A 14,509-nucleotide genomic window follows, 5' to 3' on the forward strand; every position below is an offset into this window, starting at 1 on the left:
GCTACAGGGTCCCTGGAAGGAGTCAGTGGAAACATCAGACTGTGTCTCGTCGAACAGATAAAACAAGGATCCTTCAAGCTTGAGAGAGAAAATGAATTTGAAGCTGGTTTTTACCTCTCTGAATTAAAATCATGACTTGCAGCACAACAGAAGGACTTTGTCCCCAGCAGAGAAAGATTTTTCCACTGAGGAAAAATCCCCAGAATGGTAAATTCCCAACACAGAGTCAAGCCCTATCTTTGACTGGAAGTTAAAACCAGCCAGTCACTGCTGACAAGTGTTAAAACATTGACAGTCTCCCCGAGCACTTGAGAGCTGGCTGCCCTCCTTTATTTCCCTGACTTTATCTGATGCTCCTTCTCCCAGCATTTATTTTTCCCTTCCTGTTGCCCCCTGCTGCTTACAGTGAGCTGGAAGTCAAATTCCAAGTTTTTCAGTTTATTTTATGATGGGTGAAATTTTGCTTGTTGTGATCCCGTCACTAAATACTCACCTTTCAAACTGCCCAGAGATGAATTTTGTCAGAGCATGGGTTCATGCTGGGGAGCTGCCAGCTAACGTGTAGGAAACAGTTACTTGGAAGGGTTTCATTACCCATTCAGCCAATAAATCACGGGGAACATGCTGGATTTTCTCCTCTTCCCACGCAACACCAGCGGATGTGCTTTTTAAATCACTGCTACAATTAGAGTGGAAGAATATGGTTCCATTTGTACAGTTTTAGTAGTGGCCATATATTGTTTATGTAAAATTTAGTTTAATATACCTGTTGTTCACTTGGCCTACGGTCACAGGGGTGTTTTATGTTTCAACAAGTTCTTGGGGTTTCTTTGTGGTAGATTTGAAAGAGGGTCCTTTGGCAGTGTTGACCACATGACCCTGGACACTGGACAGGCGGAGGGCAACAGGTTGTAAGTTATGTTATGGAAGATATTGATCAGCATGAATAAGGACGAAAAGGTCAAGAAATTTAGTGTCTCTAAGTGGATGCCAAGTCCTCTAAAGAATCCCTGCTGCTCTGGGCCCATTTGCTTTGCTGCACAACCTATTTCAATTTGCTTTAAAAACCCTAGAGTGTGTTAACCATGCATAAAATCCCCATCCCTTGATTTCCCCTTGCTCTGAAGCTTTCTGGGATTCAGCAGAAGGGGAAAAACTCCAGTAAATAAAACCATGACCCAGCAAAAAAAGTTCCCTGTCCATGCACCAATCTGCCAGGTGGAGTCAGTAAGAGAGAGGTCAGGGAGCACCTCCCATCCCCTCTGCTCCACCTGTCCAGGGCTGATGGGTGAATTTGCTCCTGGATGTTTTCACCCAACAAGTGCCTGGCCACAGTGGGGACTGCAGACATTGACCAGCTGCAGGGACATGCTGCTCCTTCCTGACTTGGGTGCTCTCCAGCTGGGGATGTCACCCCAGAGCAAGGCACACATTTGGAAAAGCCGTTTGGGCACATCTGCCAGAGACACAGGAGGAGCGCACTACCTGCTCCCAGACAGGGAGTTTGGTGAGACGCCCACTCTTGGTAAAGCTTCCCCGCAGCTCTGGTGCACAGGCGGTGCCATTGGTGAGGGACAGGTTATTGGCAGCCACACTGACCTTTGAACTGCCGAGCCCTCGAGGAGTTAAAAGGTGTCAGGCTGCTCTGCTCAGCTGCTAACAGGATTAGATGCAGAGCAGAGCACGGCTCTGGGTCCTGAGGTTGCCCTCAGGGCAGGCGGTTAAAGGCTGTGGCTGGGATCAACACAGCGGTTGAGTTGAGTTGAAAGCCTTTTCCCTGCAGTTTGATCCTGTGACTGGTGTGGAAGCACCTTCTCAAACCTCACAGTGCCCCAGCAGCTCCTGTTTGACGAGGTGTGTGCACGGAACACATCACCCACCTGCTATGGAGAACGACTGTGCCTGGGATGGGTCACTGGAAGGGGTCTTTGTACCACATCTCTAGTCCCAGTCCTCCACAGAAACAGCCAAACAATGAAACAGCCGAAAGACAAAAATCACAAGTGGTTTTTCCCAGAACATGTAACAGTTTGGCACAGGAATCAGAGGAAACTCCTTGGGAAAACAGTTGCTAGAACTGAACCACGCAGTGCTCACGAGGAGCACAAAGGACTTTCCTGCCCGCCCCAGGAGGTGTCAGAGCATCCCCACACACCCACCTGCAGTGATGGACGCCAGCCGGACGTAATCAAAGCCCCGGACGAACGGCTCGTAAGGGGAACTCTCCAGGACATTCATGCCTGGGGGCAGAGAGAAGTTGGTGAGAAGGCAGATGAGGCTCCTGAGGGGTGCCTGAGATGCACAAGGTTCAGCTTCTGCAGTGAAAGATTATTTGGTGGGTCCAAGGGGACTTTGCTCCAAAGGCCACAAGGAGATGGATACTCGGAGTCGTGGGAACAGGTGTGTGGACACATCCTTGGGGAAGGGCAGGGAATGTAACCGGTATATCTCAGTTTTGGGGTAGGGCAGCCTGTCAGGAACTGCCGAGTTGCAGCTCCAGCTCAAGCTCTGGGGCACACTGCAGGGATCACCGGAGAGGACACCAGGCTCCTGCTCACAGGCAGAGCTCAAATCACCAGCTCCCTACACACTCAGGGTTTCCATCACCATTATTGCTGTTTCTTCTGTGGTCCTCCCTGGGCCAAAGGCCCTCACCTCTTTTTAGGACACAGACAGGCTGTGCACAGGGCTATGTGTGTGATAACACACTCCATATTTACTGCCACCTTCCCCTTTCTCCTTTTCAACAGCCTCTTCTTGGCACAAAGCTAATGACACACAGCTCCTGCAGAAACTTCCTCTCTTTGCTTTTAAGTCTCTGGGAGCCGGATTTTATTCAACTGGTGCTTCCCTTTCATCTGTGCAACGGTCTGTAATGCCCCATCATCCTGATGGATGCCGTGGAATACTATGGAAGCAAACAGCTCAGGACCTGTTGGTTTTTTATTAGACATTTAGATGGATGTGGACAGCAGCAGCAGACGTACTGCCTGGGATAAAAGGAGTATCCAACCTCACGCTCCAGGCGTGTGCTGACCTCCAGCTGTGGGCAGGAAGAAACGGCTCCAGTGTCCCCAGCCTTGTGCAATTACCACCGGTGCATCACAAGGCAGCTTTACACCTTCATTGAAATATCTCGCATCGTTACGGACTGGAGAGGGGCCCATTTGTATTTTCCAGCATAACAGTTTTACGTCCTGATGATAAAGCACCTTATCAGAGAGCTGTTATCGGGTTGTCATCATGATATTGTGTCTCTAAATGGGAAGGTGGCTAGACACAGGCATGCTCAAGAGAAGCTGAGTAAATAGTGTGTTTTGTAAATTCCCTGAGCGCGCACTTCCACAATTGTTTTTGCAAGAGGGCTTCTAGGAAGCTTTTGGCAGCCTCCTGGGTATGTGTGATTGAGAAACAAAGCTCTGCATGGACCGTGTGGATTAGCTTCCTTTCTCAGTCAATTAAACATGTGTAAGGACTCTGAAACTTGGGACTGCTACGAAATATATCTCCCTGGGGAAATTAAGGCAAGGAAATCAAAAGTTTGGGGTGTGAATCTGCATTGCAAATGAAGTCAGTTGTTTGGAGGAGTGTGGGGCTCAGGACATGACAGCGGAGAAGTGGAACGGAGCTGTTGTCAGCCTCCAAGAACAGTCACTCCCAAGACACTGGGCAGGGAGTCCATCCCACACCAAACTGCTATTCTGCATCTGGAGACCCAGAACTGGCCCCTGCCTGCTCTCGGCACTCCTTGCCAGCCTCTCTCTTCTTTCTAACGGAAGGTGTCCCTCCCTGCCCATGGCAGGGGCTGGGACCTAGATGGCCTTTCAGTTCCCTTCCATCATAAACCATTCTGTGTCCCGGAGCTGGAAACCCTCATGGCAGCACTGCCCTGCACAGCCGTGCCACAGGCGACCTGTTTCCAAAGTCTGAGCCACGAAGGACAGCTGGGAAGGAGCTGTGACACATCGAGATGAATGGAGAAGCTGGATTGGCACCTCTTCCCCAGGCTTCCCTTCGATGGAAACAAATCTGACACATAATTATGGCGAAGACCAGATACTGGAGGGTGCTGAGGTCTTGTATTTCCCCAGCCAGTTCATAGCACCACGCCCTGCACCCTGCAAGCTGTGGCACCTGAAAGCTCCCTGGAACCTGACCAACCAGTTTCCATCCTGGCATCCTGTGCACTGTAGTGTCCGTCCTTTCTGTTTTGCCCTGTGGTCTCACCCCTGCACTTTTCCTTTTGGGTTTCAGCCAGCAGTGTTTCACAGCCCATGGCTGGAAGGGTCTGTTTAATTCCCCATTTTAATTTTCATGGTGCATAAAATACTCACCAGCCTGACAAGGAAGAGTTATGGTCACTGAGGTGCAATTTTATGGTGACTCTTAAAAAACGTCAAAATCCAAACTTATTGAATACTGGCTCTGGGAACACTTTAAGTTCCAACTCGATGTCAGCAGCCCCAAATCTTCACTAACCCAAAGACACTGCTGCACTTGAGACATTCTAAGAGAGTGATTTTTTTTTTTAAGTTCATGCTGTTTTTTCTCAATGCCTGTGCTTTATGTTGTGTTTCTATAAAATCTACAGTCTTCACAGTCTTGGTTAACATACTTAGATACAAAATAGGCTGCACATTTCTCCAGCAAAAGATCTCAAAGTGTATGAGGAATGTCATAAAAGAGAGGTTGGGTAAAAAAAAAAAAAGGAAGGAGGCATCTCAAGTTTTCAGTACTGCTTTCCCCAAAATGTCAGCACCATGGGGATCAATAGGATCATCAAATCTCTTGAGTTGGAAGGGGCCCACACGGACCCTCAAGTCCAACTCCTGGCCCCACACAGGACACCTCAACAATGCCACCCTGTGCCTGGGAGCGTTATTCAAATGCTCCTGGAGCTCTGGCAGCCTTCAGACGGTGCCCATTCCTCGGGGAGCCTGGGCAGTGCCCGAGACCCTCTGGGGGAAGAACCTTTCCCTGATATCCAACCTAACCCCCTCCAACACAGCTCCATGCTGTTCCCTCCTGCCCCATTAGCAAGCCTTGGGACAGAACAGGATAATACAGGGGTGTTCTGCAGCAGCTTCAGAGCCCTGTAGAACGGGCCGTGAGCAATTCCCTTTTGGGAAGCTCATCAGAAAGTGTCGCTTTGATTTTTTTCAGCCTTCTGATGTTTGCATTTTTCTAGTGGAGTTTTTTATAGATTTTCATGCGAACAAAGCGATGTTATGGCAACTGTCTTTCTTGTTTATCATTCTTCTCTTGAGGAAGGACAACTGATGGACTTCTAGTTTGACCATTGTGGTTGGAGAGGTGTCAATCTCATCCTCCAATCCCTGGTCATTGTCCAAAATCTATATAAATCGAGGTAGAAAATCAAACGTCCCTCTTTTTGCCCCGACGACCTGACTGCGTGCGTGTCGTTCATTTCGTGCCCTACAGCGACCAGAAAGGAGTGCCCCGTCCTACTGACCTTCCATCAGCGTGTGGTGGATGCTCCAGTAGACGCTCAGGCAGTGCTTCTCCTTCTTCATGCCGCGCTTGCACTTGCAGCCGTAGAGCTGGCTGGAGAGCAGGGCGCTGACGGTGCTGCGGCACTGGCTCTTGGCGCCCGGGCCCAGCTTGTTGGCGCCGTTGCCGGCGATGCACTGGCGCAGCGTGCGGAACTTGGCGCTGCACACGGGGTCGGTGGTGCAGGACTCCCCCGCCTGCAGGCAGTCCCTGCTGGGGCCCACGGCCTGCGCCATGCCGTCTGCAAGGGAACCGAGAGGCCGTCAGCGCACGGAGCGAGCTTGGTCACTGCTGTACTGCACTGAGTACTCAGTTGGCTTTGTTAGATTGCACTGGGGGTTTTTTATATGTATACACAAAACATTGGTTGCGCCTTCCCATGAACCTTTGCACCTCCTTCACCTGATACCCGCTGTGTCTCCCCTCCCCCAGGGTCAGCCCCGATTGGTCAACAGAGTCCCTCCCCTCCCCTCCCCTCCCCTCCCCTCCCCTCCCCTCCCCTCCCCTCCCCTCCCCTCCCCTCCCCTCCCCTCCCCTCCCCTCCCCTCCCCTCCCCTCCCCTCCCCTCCCCTCCCCTCCCCTCCCCTCCCCTCCCCTCCCCTCCCCTTTTCCCTAGGGCTTAAAGCTCCCCGCTCGGGGGGTCTCGCCCTCTTTCTCCCCCTGGGCTCTGTGGTGTAGGTTCTACATCAAAGCTGTGGGACTGTGTCCCATGAGGATTAAGAGCGCCTTTTTGTCTTTTGTCTTCGTCCTAGCCCAGATTTCCCCCCGAAGTCCATCACTAGCCAGGGCTGGACTGCAGGGGTGGGGAAATTTGGGCAGATCACAACAAGCAAGCATGCTGTTTTACACCACAACAACACAGACTCCGAGTTTCAGAAGGTTGAAAACGACTCCTTTATTTTTGGGATGCGTCTCCCTTATATACTATTTCACGCAGACCAATTTGATTGGTGAAACAAAGACAAACCTCTTCAACCCCATTGGTCAGAGCAGAGGGACATCAAGAAGAAGTCCCTCCTAGGGAAAGGAATGAATAATACAGGTACCGTTACAAAAACACTTCTCTTGTTTACAGAAAATTCCCTGAGGAAAAGAATTTCAGAAAACCAAAACAGCTCAGGCACGGAACCAGGGCTACGGAGCAACCCCTCGGGAAATGGACTTCTGCAACCTCCTCCTTCCAGGCTGCCCAGAGAACCTGGGGATGCCCCATTCCTGCAAGTGTCCAGGGCCTGGCGGGATGGAGCCCCGAGCAGCCTGGGACAGTGGAAGGTGTCCCTGCCTGTGGGCCTGATGTTTCTGGGTCTGAGAGATTTTAGCCTGCTAGCAGCTGCTAACTTCTTCCCAAGGAAAATTTTCTCAAGAAAGCTTCTTGAAACAGTCTTGGCAAACAACTCTCCTTCCTCCAAACAATCTTTCTCCAGCTGGTGTTTGCTGTTTCTCTGGTTTAACCAATGGGATCAGAGAGGTGCCGTTCCTATTCACCAACCAGGTTAAGTCTGTATCAGAACACCTTATAAAAAGTAGTAAGAATTAGACAATAAAGCCTTTTTCCTGTGCTCTTTGCCTTCTGAAATATTTGGAGTCTCTCATCTTTCTTTCGTGTCCTACAATGACACCTCCCCATGGCAGAGAGGTGGAACCAGAGGATCTTTGATCCCTTCCAGCCCAAATCATTCCATGGTTCTGTGACAGGATCAGCCTGATAGCAGGATTATAAGTGACAGAAACATGACCAGCTCCTGATTCATTTTTTGATTAATTTTTTTTCCTTCTTGGAGAACAAAAATATTTTCAAACCCTTTCTTTCCCAGCTCTCTATCTCATTTCTGCCCTCCAAAGTTAACAGTAGCCCAGTATCATGGAAACCCTGGCCTCTGCTCCTTGAATATCATTTAACTGTGCCTACACCTTCCTGGAGGTATAAATGGCTCTGTGTGGGTGTTTTGACACGTAGTCAGCCCACTCATATCCCGGGAGTTGGCCTTTGCTCACTGTCACCATTTCCCCAGGACTCCCAGTGTTTCCACCTTGGATTTTTCCAAGCTTTTGTAAATTATCTTCAGAGTTCCTTTACCAACACAAAATGCTGCGTTCCCCATTTGGAGAGGAGAGCCCCAAGCCTGGGAGAAAGATGTTACTGCTACACGTACACCAATAAATTAGTTCATCAGGGCTCGGTGGCGCTGTGCCTCCGTGCCAGGAGCAGACCAATCCCGTGTTATTTACTGCTCTTCCTCGCTAAAACAGGCTGGACATATCCAGCCTGGCTCCTGGGGGTGTGCCCACCCCAAGGCTCGTGTCTGCATCGCTGCTCCTGGCACGGGGCAGGGCCAGCAGCCCAGCTGTGCTCAGCAGGACGTGGCTGTGTGGCACCCAGGTGGCAGAGAGGTGGCTGGCGTGATGGTCTGGAGTGTTTGACACAGCTCAGGCACGACTGCACCACGGCTTGGCAGAGTGAGGGAAAGGCAAACCTGGTTTATGGAAGGGGAGAATCAGTTCCAGTGCCTGTACAGTAATTTTGGATCCTGCTGTACTATAAAAACAGAAACTGCTGTCACGACCTTGAAGGAGAATTTCTCAAATACTTCCCAAAGGAACTCTCTGTCTCTAACGTAACTTGTCTTCTCTTTGGATAGGAACCAGAAGGGAAAGGAGAGAAAAGACCATCTGCTTTTTGACTCCCTCCAGTGTCTGCTTCTGGTGAGACCCAGCTCGGACAATACTGGAAAATCCTACTTCCTGAGAAAAATGTGAGTCCCCGACCTCCATCTCTGAGGGCTTCATGAAATCTCTGCTTTCTCCATGACTCTACAAATCTCTTCACAAAGTCCCTTTCCTGCCTTCCATCTGCTACCTCTCCTTAATTTCTGCACCTCCCAGTTCAGCACTCAAGCCCAGTACATCCATTTCTGTTTCCTCAGCAGTCACAGTGTGTTTGTGAAGGAGCTGCCTCTGTTGCTCTTGATTAGAGTAGAAAGTAGCAGCTGGAGTTCAGATACTTCAATTATGTTTATTACAAACTTTGGGTGAACCCACCAGGAGGTTTCCTCCTGAAATATCCCAGTGGAATCTCAAATGAAAAACCTTTCATCTAACTGCAGACTGTTTCAAAGTGCCTCATGGCCAATGTCAAGTTTTCAGGTATTTCAAACCTCACACCATCTCAAATTTGAGTTCTCCTGCCCCTGATTTATTCATAGACCTGGTTTATTTAGCACTCAAGGCTGGTTTGGATCTGCCAAAAGTGGAGAGAGAAATTATTCCCAACATGTGGGAAACTCTGCCTTGGGCTGTCATATACTGAAGAACTTCGAACAGGGGGAACCAGTTTCCTTGAAATATCATCTGGGCAATTTGCAATTTCACTGAGATCCATAAAATGAGCTAGAGAACGTATCAGTGCAGAATCCATAGGAGTAAAGGAAAAAATACTTGGCTTATTTTACTCTGACTTTCTCCAAAGGATCTCCTCTGAGTGAAGATAAAGCCCAGCAGGTTGTGTTCTAGAAGGGATGACTTTGTCAGTGTCCTGTCAGCTGCTGGAAAAGTAGGTTAAAATAGAAATTATAACCTTCCTTCCCTTTCTCCGCTACATGAATTGCAGAAGATACTCCCCAGGATGGTTATAAACACAACCAGCCTGTAAAAGCTGTAAAACACTTTGGGATCTCACTTTAAATAAATCAAGCAGATTGACCATTTGAGAAATTTTCCTGCAAAATTTTAAGTAAATATATCCTCGGACTGAGCCTTGCTTCATAGAACAAAGGCCAGGGGTGAATATTTACAGCCCAAACCCGCAGCATGAAACAGCCACACTCAGACTTTATGGCAGAGGTGCTTGAAGCCACTTGGAGAGTCACGAATGACCCGTTCTGTAATTGTGTCACTTAAAACCCAAATCATTCAGGGGCTTTTATTGTTAGCAATGTCTTTGCGACTGAGACAACATAACACCACGTTTTTCTCCTCACACTGCCCCTGAGAGAGTAATTTTATGCAACATTAAGACAGCACCTCTTAGGGAAAAAAAATAAATCTCCATGACTTATAAAATTGATAGTGCTTCCTAACAGGCAGGGACAAGAGCAATATTAGGTCTTCTCTCCCAAAGATGGAGTGGCCTTTCTGGTTCTGCCTTCAAAAATAGCTCCTGGCAGGCTCTGTGCTGCAGGGTTTTCCTTCTCCTTGACTGGCCAGGGAATTGGGATAGGCACCGAGCTGTGCGTGGCTGGGGCTTTCTGTGTCTCAGCTTTTCTAATAGCAGCCCTTGCAGCTCCCTCTGCTCTCTTTAAAAGGCCATTTGTCTGGAGTTTTATTCCTCACTCCCTGCTAATTTCACGCTGTTTACGGTGGGCAGATGGAGTAATGAGTTTATTTTCACATCCTGTTTGTGGCTGTGCTCCACATCTGTTTCTGCTCACTGTTATCTCAGTGCCATTCACCCGGAGTTACTCCTGAGGTGCGGGAGTGAGAGGAAAATCTGTCTCTTCCCATTTTAAGAGACCCTCAGTTCCTCTCATCTTGGTGTCTCCAAGTGCATTGTGCTGACCAAGCAGGCCTGACTCTCCTCCAAGGAGATAATTTCCTTTCTCAGGGAAGTCCAGCTGTGCCTGGGGTACAGAAGTGTGAAGGTGATTCTGTGTGGGCGGGAAATAGAGAATAAAATGCCTGGGGGGCACCAACGTGGAGTCCTGTCACTCTCCCTTTCTTACTCAGCTTGGGCTTCAGACGTTTTAGCAGGAACCACACCAGTTCCACGGGGGGCTGTGGGATACATCCCCCTCCCCTCCAGTTTATATACGAATTCAGCGTGAATCCTTCCACATTCCTCATTTGAGGGGCTGGAAAAAAAGGGCAGAAAAGGGCAAAGAAGCTGGGGATGGAGGTAGACAGTAAACCCTATGAAAAGCAGCTGAGGGAGCTGGGAAAGGGCTGGAGAATTCCCGAGGGAGCTGGGAAAGGGGCTGAGCCTGGAGAAAAGGAGGCTCGGGGGGGACCTGGTGGCTCTGCACAAGTCCCTGCCAGGAGGGGACAGCCGGGGGGGATTTGGGATCTGCTCCCAGGGGACAGGGACAGGAGGAGAGGGAATGGCCTCAGGCTGGCCAGGGGAGGCTCAGGGTGGATTTTTGGGAAATTCCTGCATGGAAAGGGTGCTCAGGCCTTGGAAGTGCCCAGGGAGGTTTGGATCCCCATCCCTGGAGGTGCCAAGGAACCCCTGGATGTGGCAGTCACGGCTCTGGGCTGGGGACAAGGTGGGGGTCAGGCACAGGGTGGACTCGATGGTCCTGGAGATCTTTTCCAGCCTCAGTGACTCCACCACGATTCTGTGATCCACCAGCTGCTCATGGAGTGACAAACACTTTATTTCCATGACCAGCTGTTGACTCCAAAACATTTGGTACTTGCTTTTGCAATATTTGCAGCTAACAGGATAATAACCACCTAAAACCCCCAAGAAAGCCACAGGAGTGGTTTCTTACCCTTCTAGATCAGCCTTGTTTTGCCTGCAAAGGTGGGTGGTTGTCTGCAGAACCACATCAGATTTGGGCTGGAAGGGACCTTAAAGCCCCTCTGGTCCCTTCCACGAGACCAGGCTGCTCCAAGTCCCACCAGCCTGGCCCTTGTGCCAGGTTTGGTTTTCCAGCCAGGCCTGTACACGGCTGGGAGAGGGCGCCGCAAGGAGCCCTTGGACCCTGTGCTGGTGTGAGAGACACTGGCAGGAACAGGGACTGGTTGCAGACCATCCGTGGTGTCTGGCTGGTAGGAACGGCCACCACTGGACAGTCCTCACAGCCCGGGTCAGAGCAAATCAAACACAGACTGAATGTTGGTACTTGCTAATAGGCAACTGTCTGATATGCAGCACATTTGAACTTCCCCAGAGGTGCCAGAAACAAGTGATTACAAACAGTTGTCCTGGAGTGAAAAATGATGGGAAAGGGAGTCCTGAAGAAATATTCCTATTATTTCCCAACTCTCCATAAACCAATAGCCATGCATGGATGGGCCCAGGTGGCTAATGCAGGTGACTCCTGCTGAACCTTGTTTAAACTGTGTTTTCATGTCATGATTTTATGGCCAAATGCTCAGGATCACACAAGGAACAAACTCTTGTACACAGCTCAGATTTAATTTCCCGTTTGCTGCTCAAATCCCTGCAGAGCAGCCCCAGTGAACACCTCTGCCATGGCTGTGCTCCTTCCCCCAAACTGCTTGAGAACAGCCCTGCCACGAGATCCCACACACCCTGTGCAGAACTTGGAGCTGTCACCTGGACTTTGTGGTGCCCAGAAACCTTTGGGATGCTGCTCTCCACACAAGGGAAAATTTCCTTCCCCTCCACCTGTCTTGCCCTGACCTTAGTGCAGGTTCCATGCTCCAACAGCACCCTGAGGGCTGCCCCAGTGCTTCCTATGTGAGCTCAGAGCAGCTCACCTGAGGACAACTCCACTCACTGCTAGCAGTCCTCTGTGGGCCTCCATGGTTTCACAAACACAACTCACACACCATGAAATCCCACACTGCAAACGGGTCACACACACACCATGAAATCCCACACTGCAAACGGGTCACACACACACACCATGAAATCCCACACTGCAAATGGGTCACACCGTGAAATCCCACACTGCAAACGGGTCACACACACACACACCATGAAATCCCACACTGCAAACGGGTCACACACACACACCATGAAATCCCACGCTACAAATGGGTCACACCGTGAAATCCCACACTGCAAACGGGTCACACACACACACACCATGAAATCCCACACTGCAAACGGGTCACACACACACACCATGAAATCCCACGCTACAAATGGGTCACACCGTGAAATCCCACACTGCAAACGGGTCACACACACACACACCATGAAATCCCACACTGCAAACGGGTCACACACACACACCATGAAATCCCACGCTACAAATGGGTCACACCGTGAAATCCCACACTGCAAACGGGTCACACACACACACACCATGAAATCCCACACTGCAAACAGGTCACACACACACACCATGAAATCCCACACTGCAAACGGGTCACACCATGAAATCCCACACTGCAAACGGGTCACACACACACACCATGAAATCCCACACTGCAAACGGGCCTTTTCCCAGGGACCCTTCCCAGCCAGCACTGGGGGGGTGGAATTTGCTGGGAACATCTCAGGAATGTGAGGTCTGGGGGTGTAAAGCAATAGTGAATGTGAGGTCTGGGGGTGTTACAGCAATACTGGAAGGTTCAGGCCAGTAACGTGCTGCGTGTCTTGAGCAGGCATTAAAAATGTGCTGCCTGACTCTCTGTCCCCCAGTTCTGACCTGTCACCCCTTCCTTCCTTCCATGGCATGAGCAATCTTCTGTCTGTGTTTGATCTGTGCCTCCACACAGGACTTTACAGGTACCAGGGAGACACAAATAAACGCAGCAACATACACGGAATATTTCCTTCTCCTCTAATTGCTGATCCACCCAGGAGGTAACCACTCACTGTGTGGACTCAAACCCAGAAGAAAACATTCCTCTGATCTGTCTTGCTGTTTATCATAGATTTATACATGACACCCAGATACCACGACAAGTTGTATCATGTCTCCATTACCCTTAAGGAGAACAAAATTCATCATGAAAACCCTCATGATGACTTGGGGTGAAGTCTCCCTAGATATCATTATTCCCCTACACCAACACATCCTTTTTGACAAGGCTTCAGCCTTTGTTTTCTAAAGATGCCTCTGGAATGCCCCATCCTGCTGGACTGACTCAGCCAGACTAACCACCAAATCAGCTATAAACAATACTCTTATGAAAGGAGGATGAAAATCAGACCATCACGCTCAGTGCATGACCTGGCTGCAAATAGTTGTGTTTCGATTTTAAATAAGTTTAATCCATCAGACCAGGAAGAAGCAAAAATTCCTCTCAGGTTGCAGTTTGTGCCCGTCTGCCACTAAAGCAGCATTCAGGAGTCACCAGGAACAGAGTCTCAAGTAACTGAGCTCCTCAAACATCACTTGATTTTGTACCTGTATTTTTTATTTCTCTACCTGTGCATCAAGATCAGCTCAGCTTCCCAGCCCAGGTTTGGAAAAGCAGGGCAGTCTAATTTTCATCTTTCTGAGCAAAATTTCAGTTAGCAGCACCCAATGCCCTAAAGGCAGGCTGCTCTAACCCAGCAGAGTGAGATCCAGATCTTTCTCAGTGCCCGTAATGGTTTTACACACATATACAATTAAACAGCTGAGATTTTTGTAAACTCCCTTAGCTCCACCTTGCTTCAAATCATTTGACTGAAGAGTTCTGGCATTCACCAACCCCTCAAAATCTTGCGAAGTCCTATTAATTAACTGTGCAGTGATGTAACAAATGACCACTTCTGGAAGCCCATATGTGCCACATAAAGGTTTATTGTTTCCTGCAGGGTAACTCAATATGAGAGTCTCTAATAGTGCAGCCTCAGAGCACCATGGATAATCCCACAAGTCCGCCACACCCGACCATCATCACTGGGATTTGTCTCCAAGATGGAAACTCTTGACACATTCCACACATATCTATTTCTTCCGTCCCTGTGCTCACTGGTGGCCACTGCAATGGGTTTTTCATGATCTCACAGATCCTACAGAGTCCCCCAGGGCTGCAGCACTGGCACTGCTAATTCTTGCATCTGTGCCCTGTGCTCTCAATCACAGGGAGCTCTGCCCCGGGTCGACACGCAGCTCCCAAGCCTCCTTCCAGTGGCACTGATAACGGATTTCTGCAGAGCCTTCTCTTTTGCCAAGGCTTCCAGAAGTTTATTCCCAATGGTGTTTGAGATGAGAGAAACCTCTTCCCCCAGATCTGCGTGGCCTGTGCAGTTCTCCACCCTGCACCAAGAACGAGCCTCAAACACTCCCAGGACAGTGCCTGCTCTCAGCTCCTGTTTTCCTGGTTTACACTGCTCAAACTCCGTGGATGCAGCTGGAAGATTCAAGCTGAA

At 49.6% G+C, this 14,509-nt stretch overlaps 1 protein-coding gene across 1 annotated transcript in view; it reads right to left on the bottom strand.

Moving 5' to 3' along the window:
- Positions 1-14,509, bottom strand: part of LOC136290797 (GDNF family receptor alpha-4) — a 79,031-nt gene that overhangs the window by 13,775 nt on the left and 50,747 nt on the right. Inside the window, exons 2-3 of the mRNA XM_066185100.1 lie at positions 5,474-5,752; positions 2,160-2,240 (exon numbers count right to left, since the gene is read on the bottom strand). Coding sequence (XP_066041197.1) covers positions 2,160-2,240; positions 5,474-5,752 — 360 coding nt within the window. The remainder of the gene's footprint in view (positions 1-2,159; positions 2,241-5,473; positions 5,753-14,509) is intronic.

Source organism: Chamaea fasciata, unplaced genomic scaffold, assembly GCF_029207755.1.
Source record: "Chamaea fasciata isolate MVZ Bird 193981 ecotype frontalis unplaced genomic scaffold, bChaFas1.0.hap1 SCAF_6, whole genome shotgun sequence".
NCBI lineage: Eukaryota > Metazoa > Chordata > Aves > Passeriformes > Sylviidae > Chamaea > Chamaea fasciata.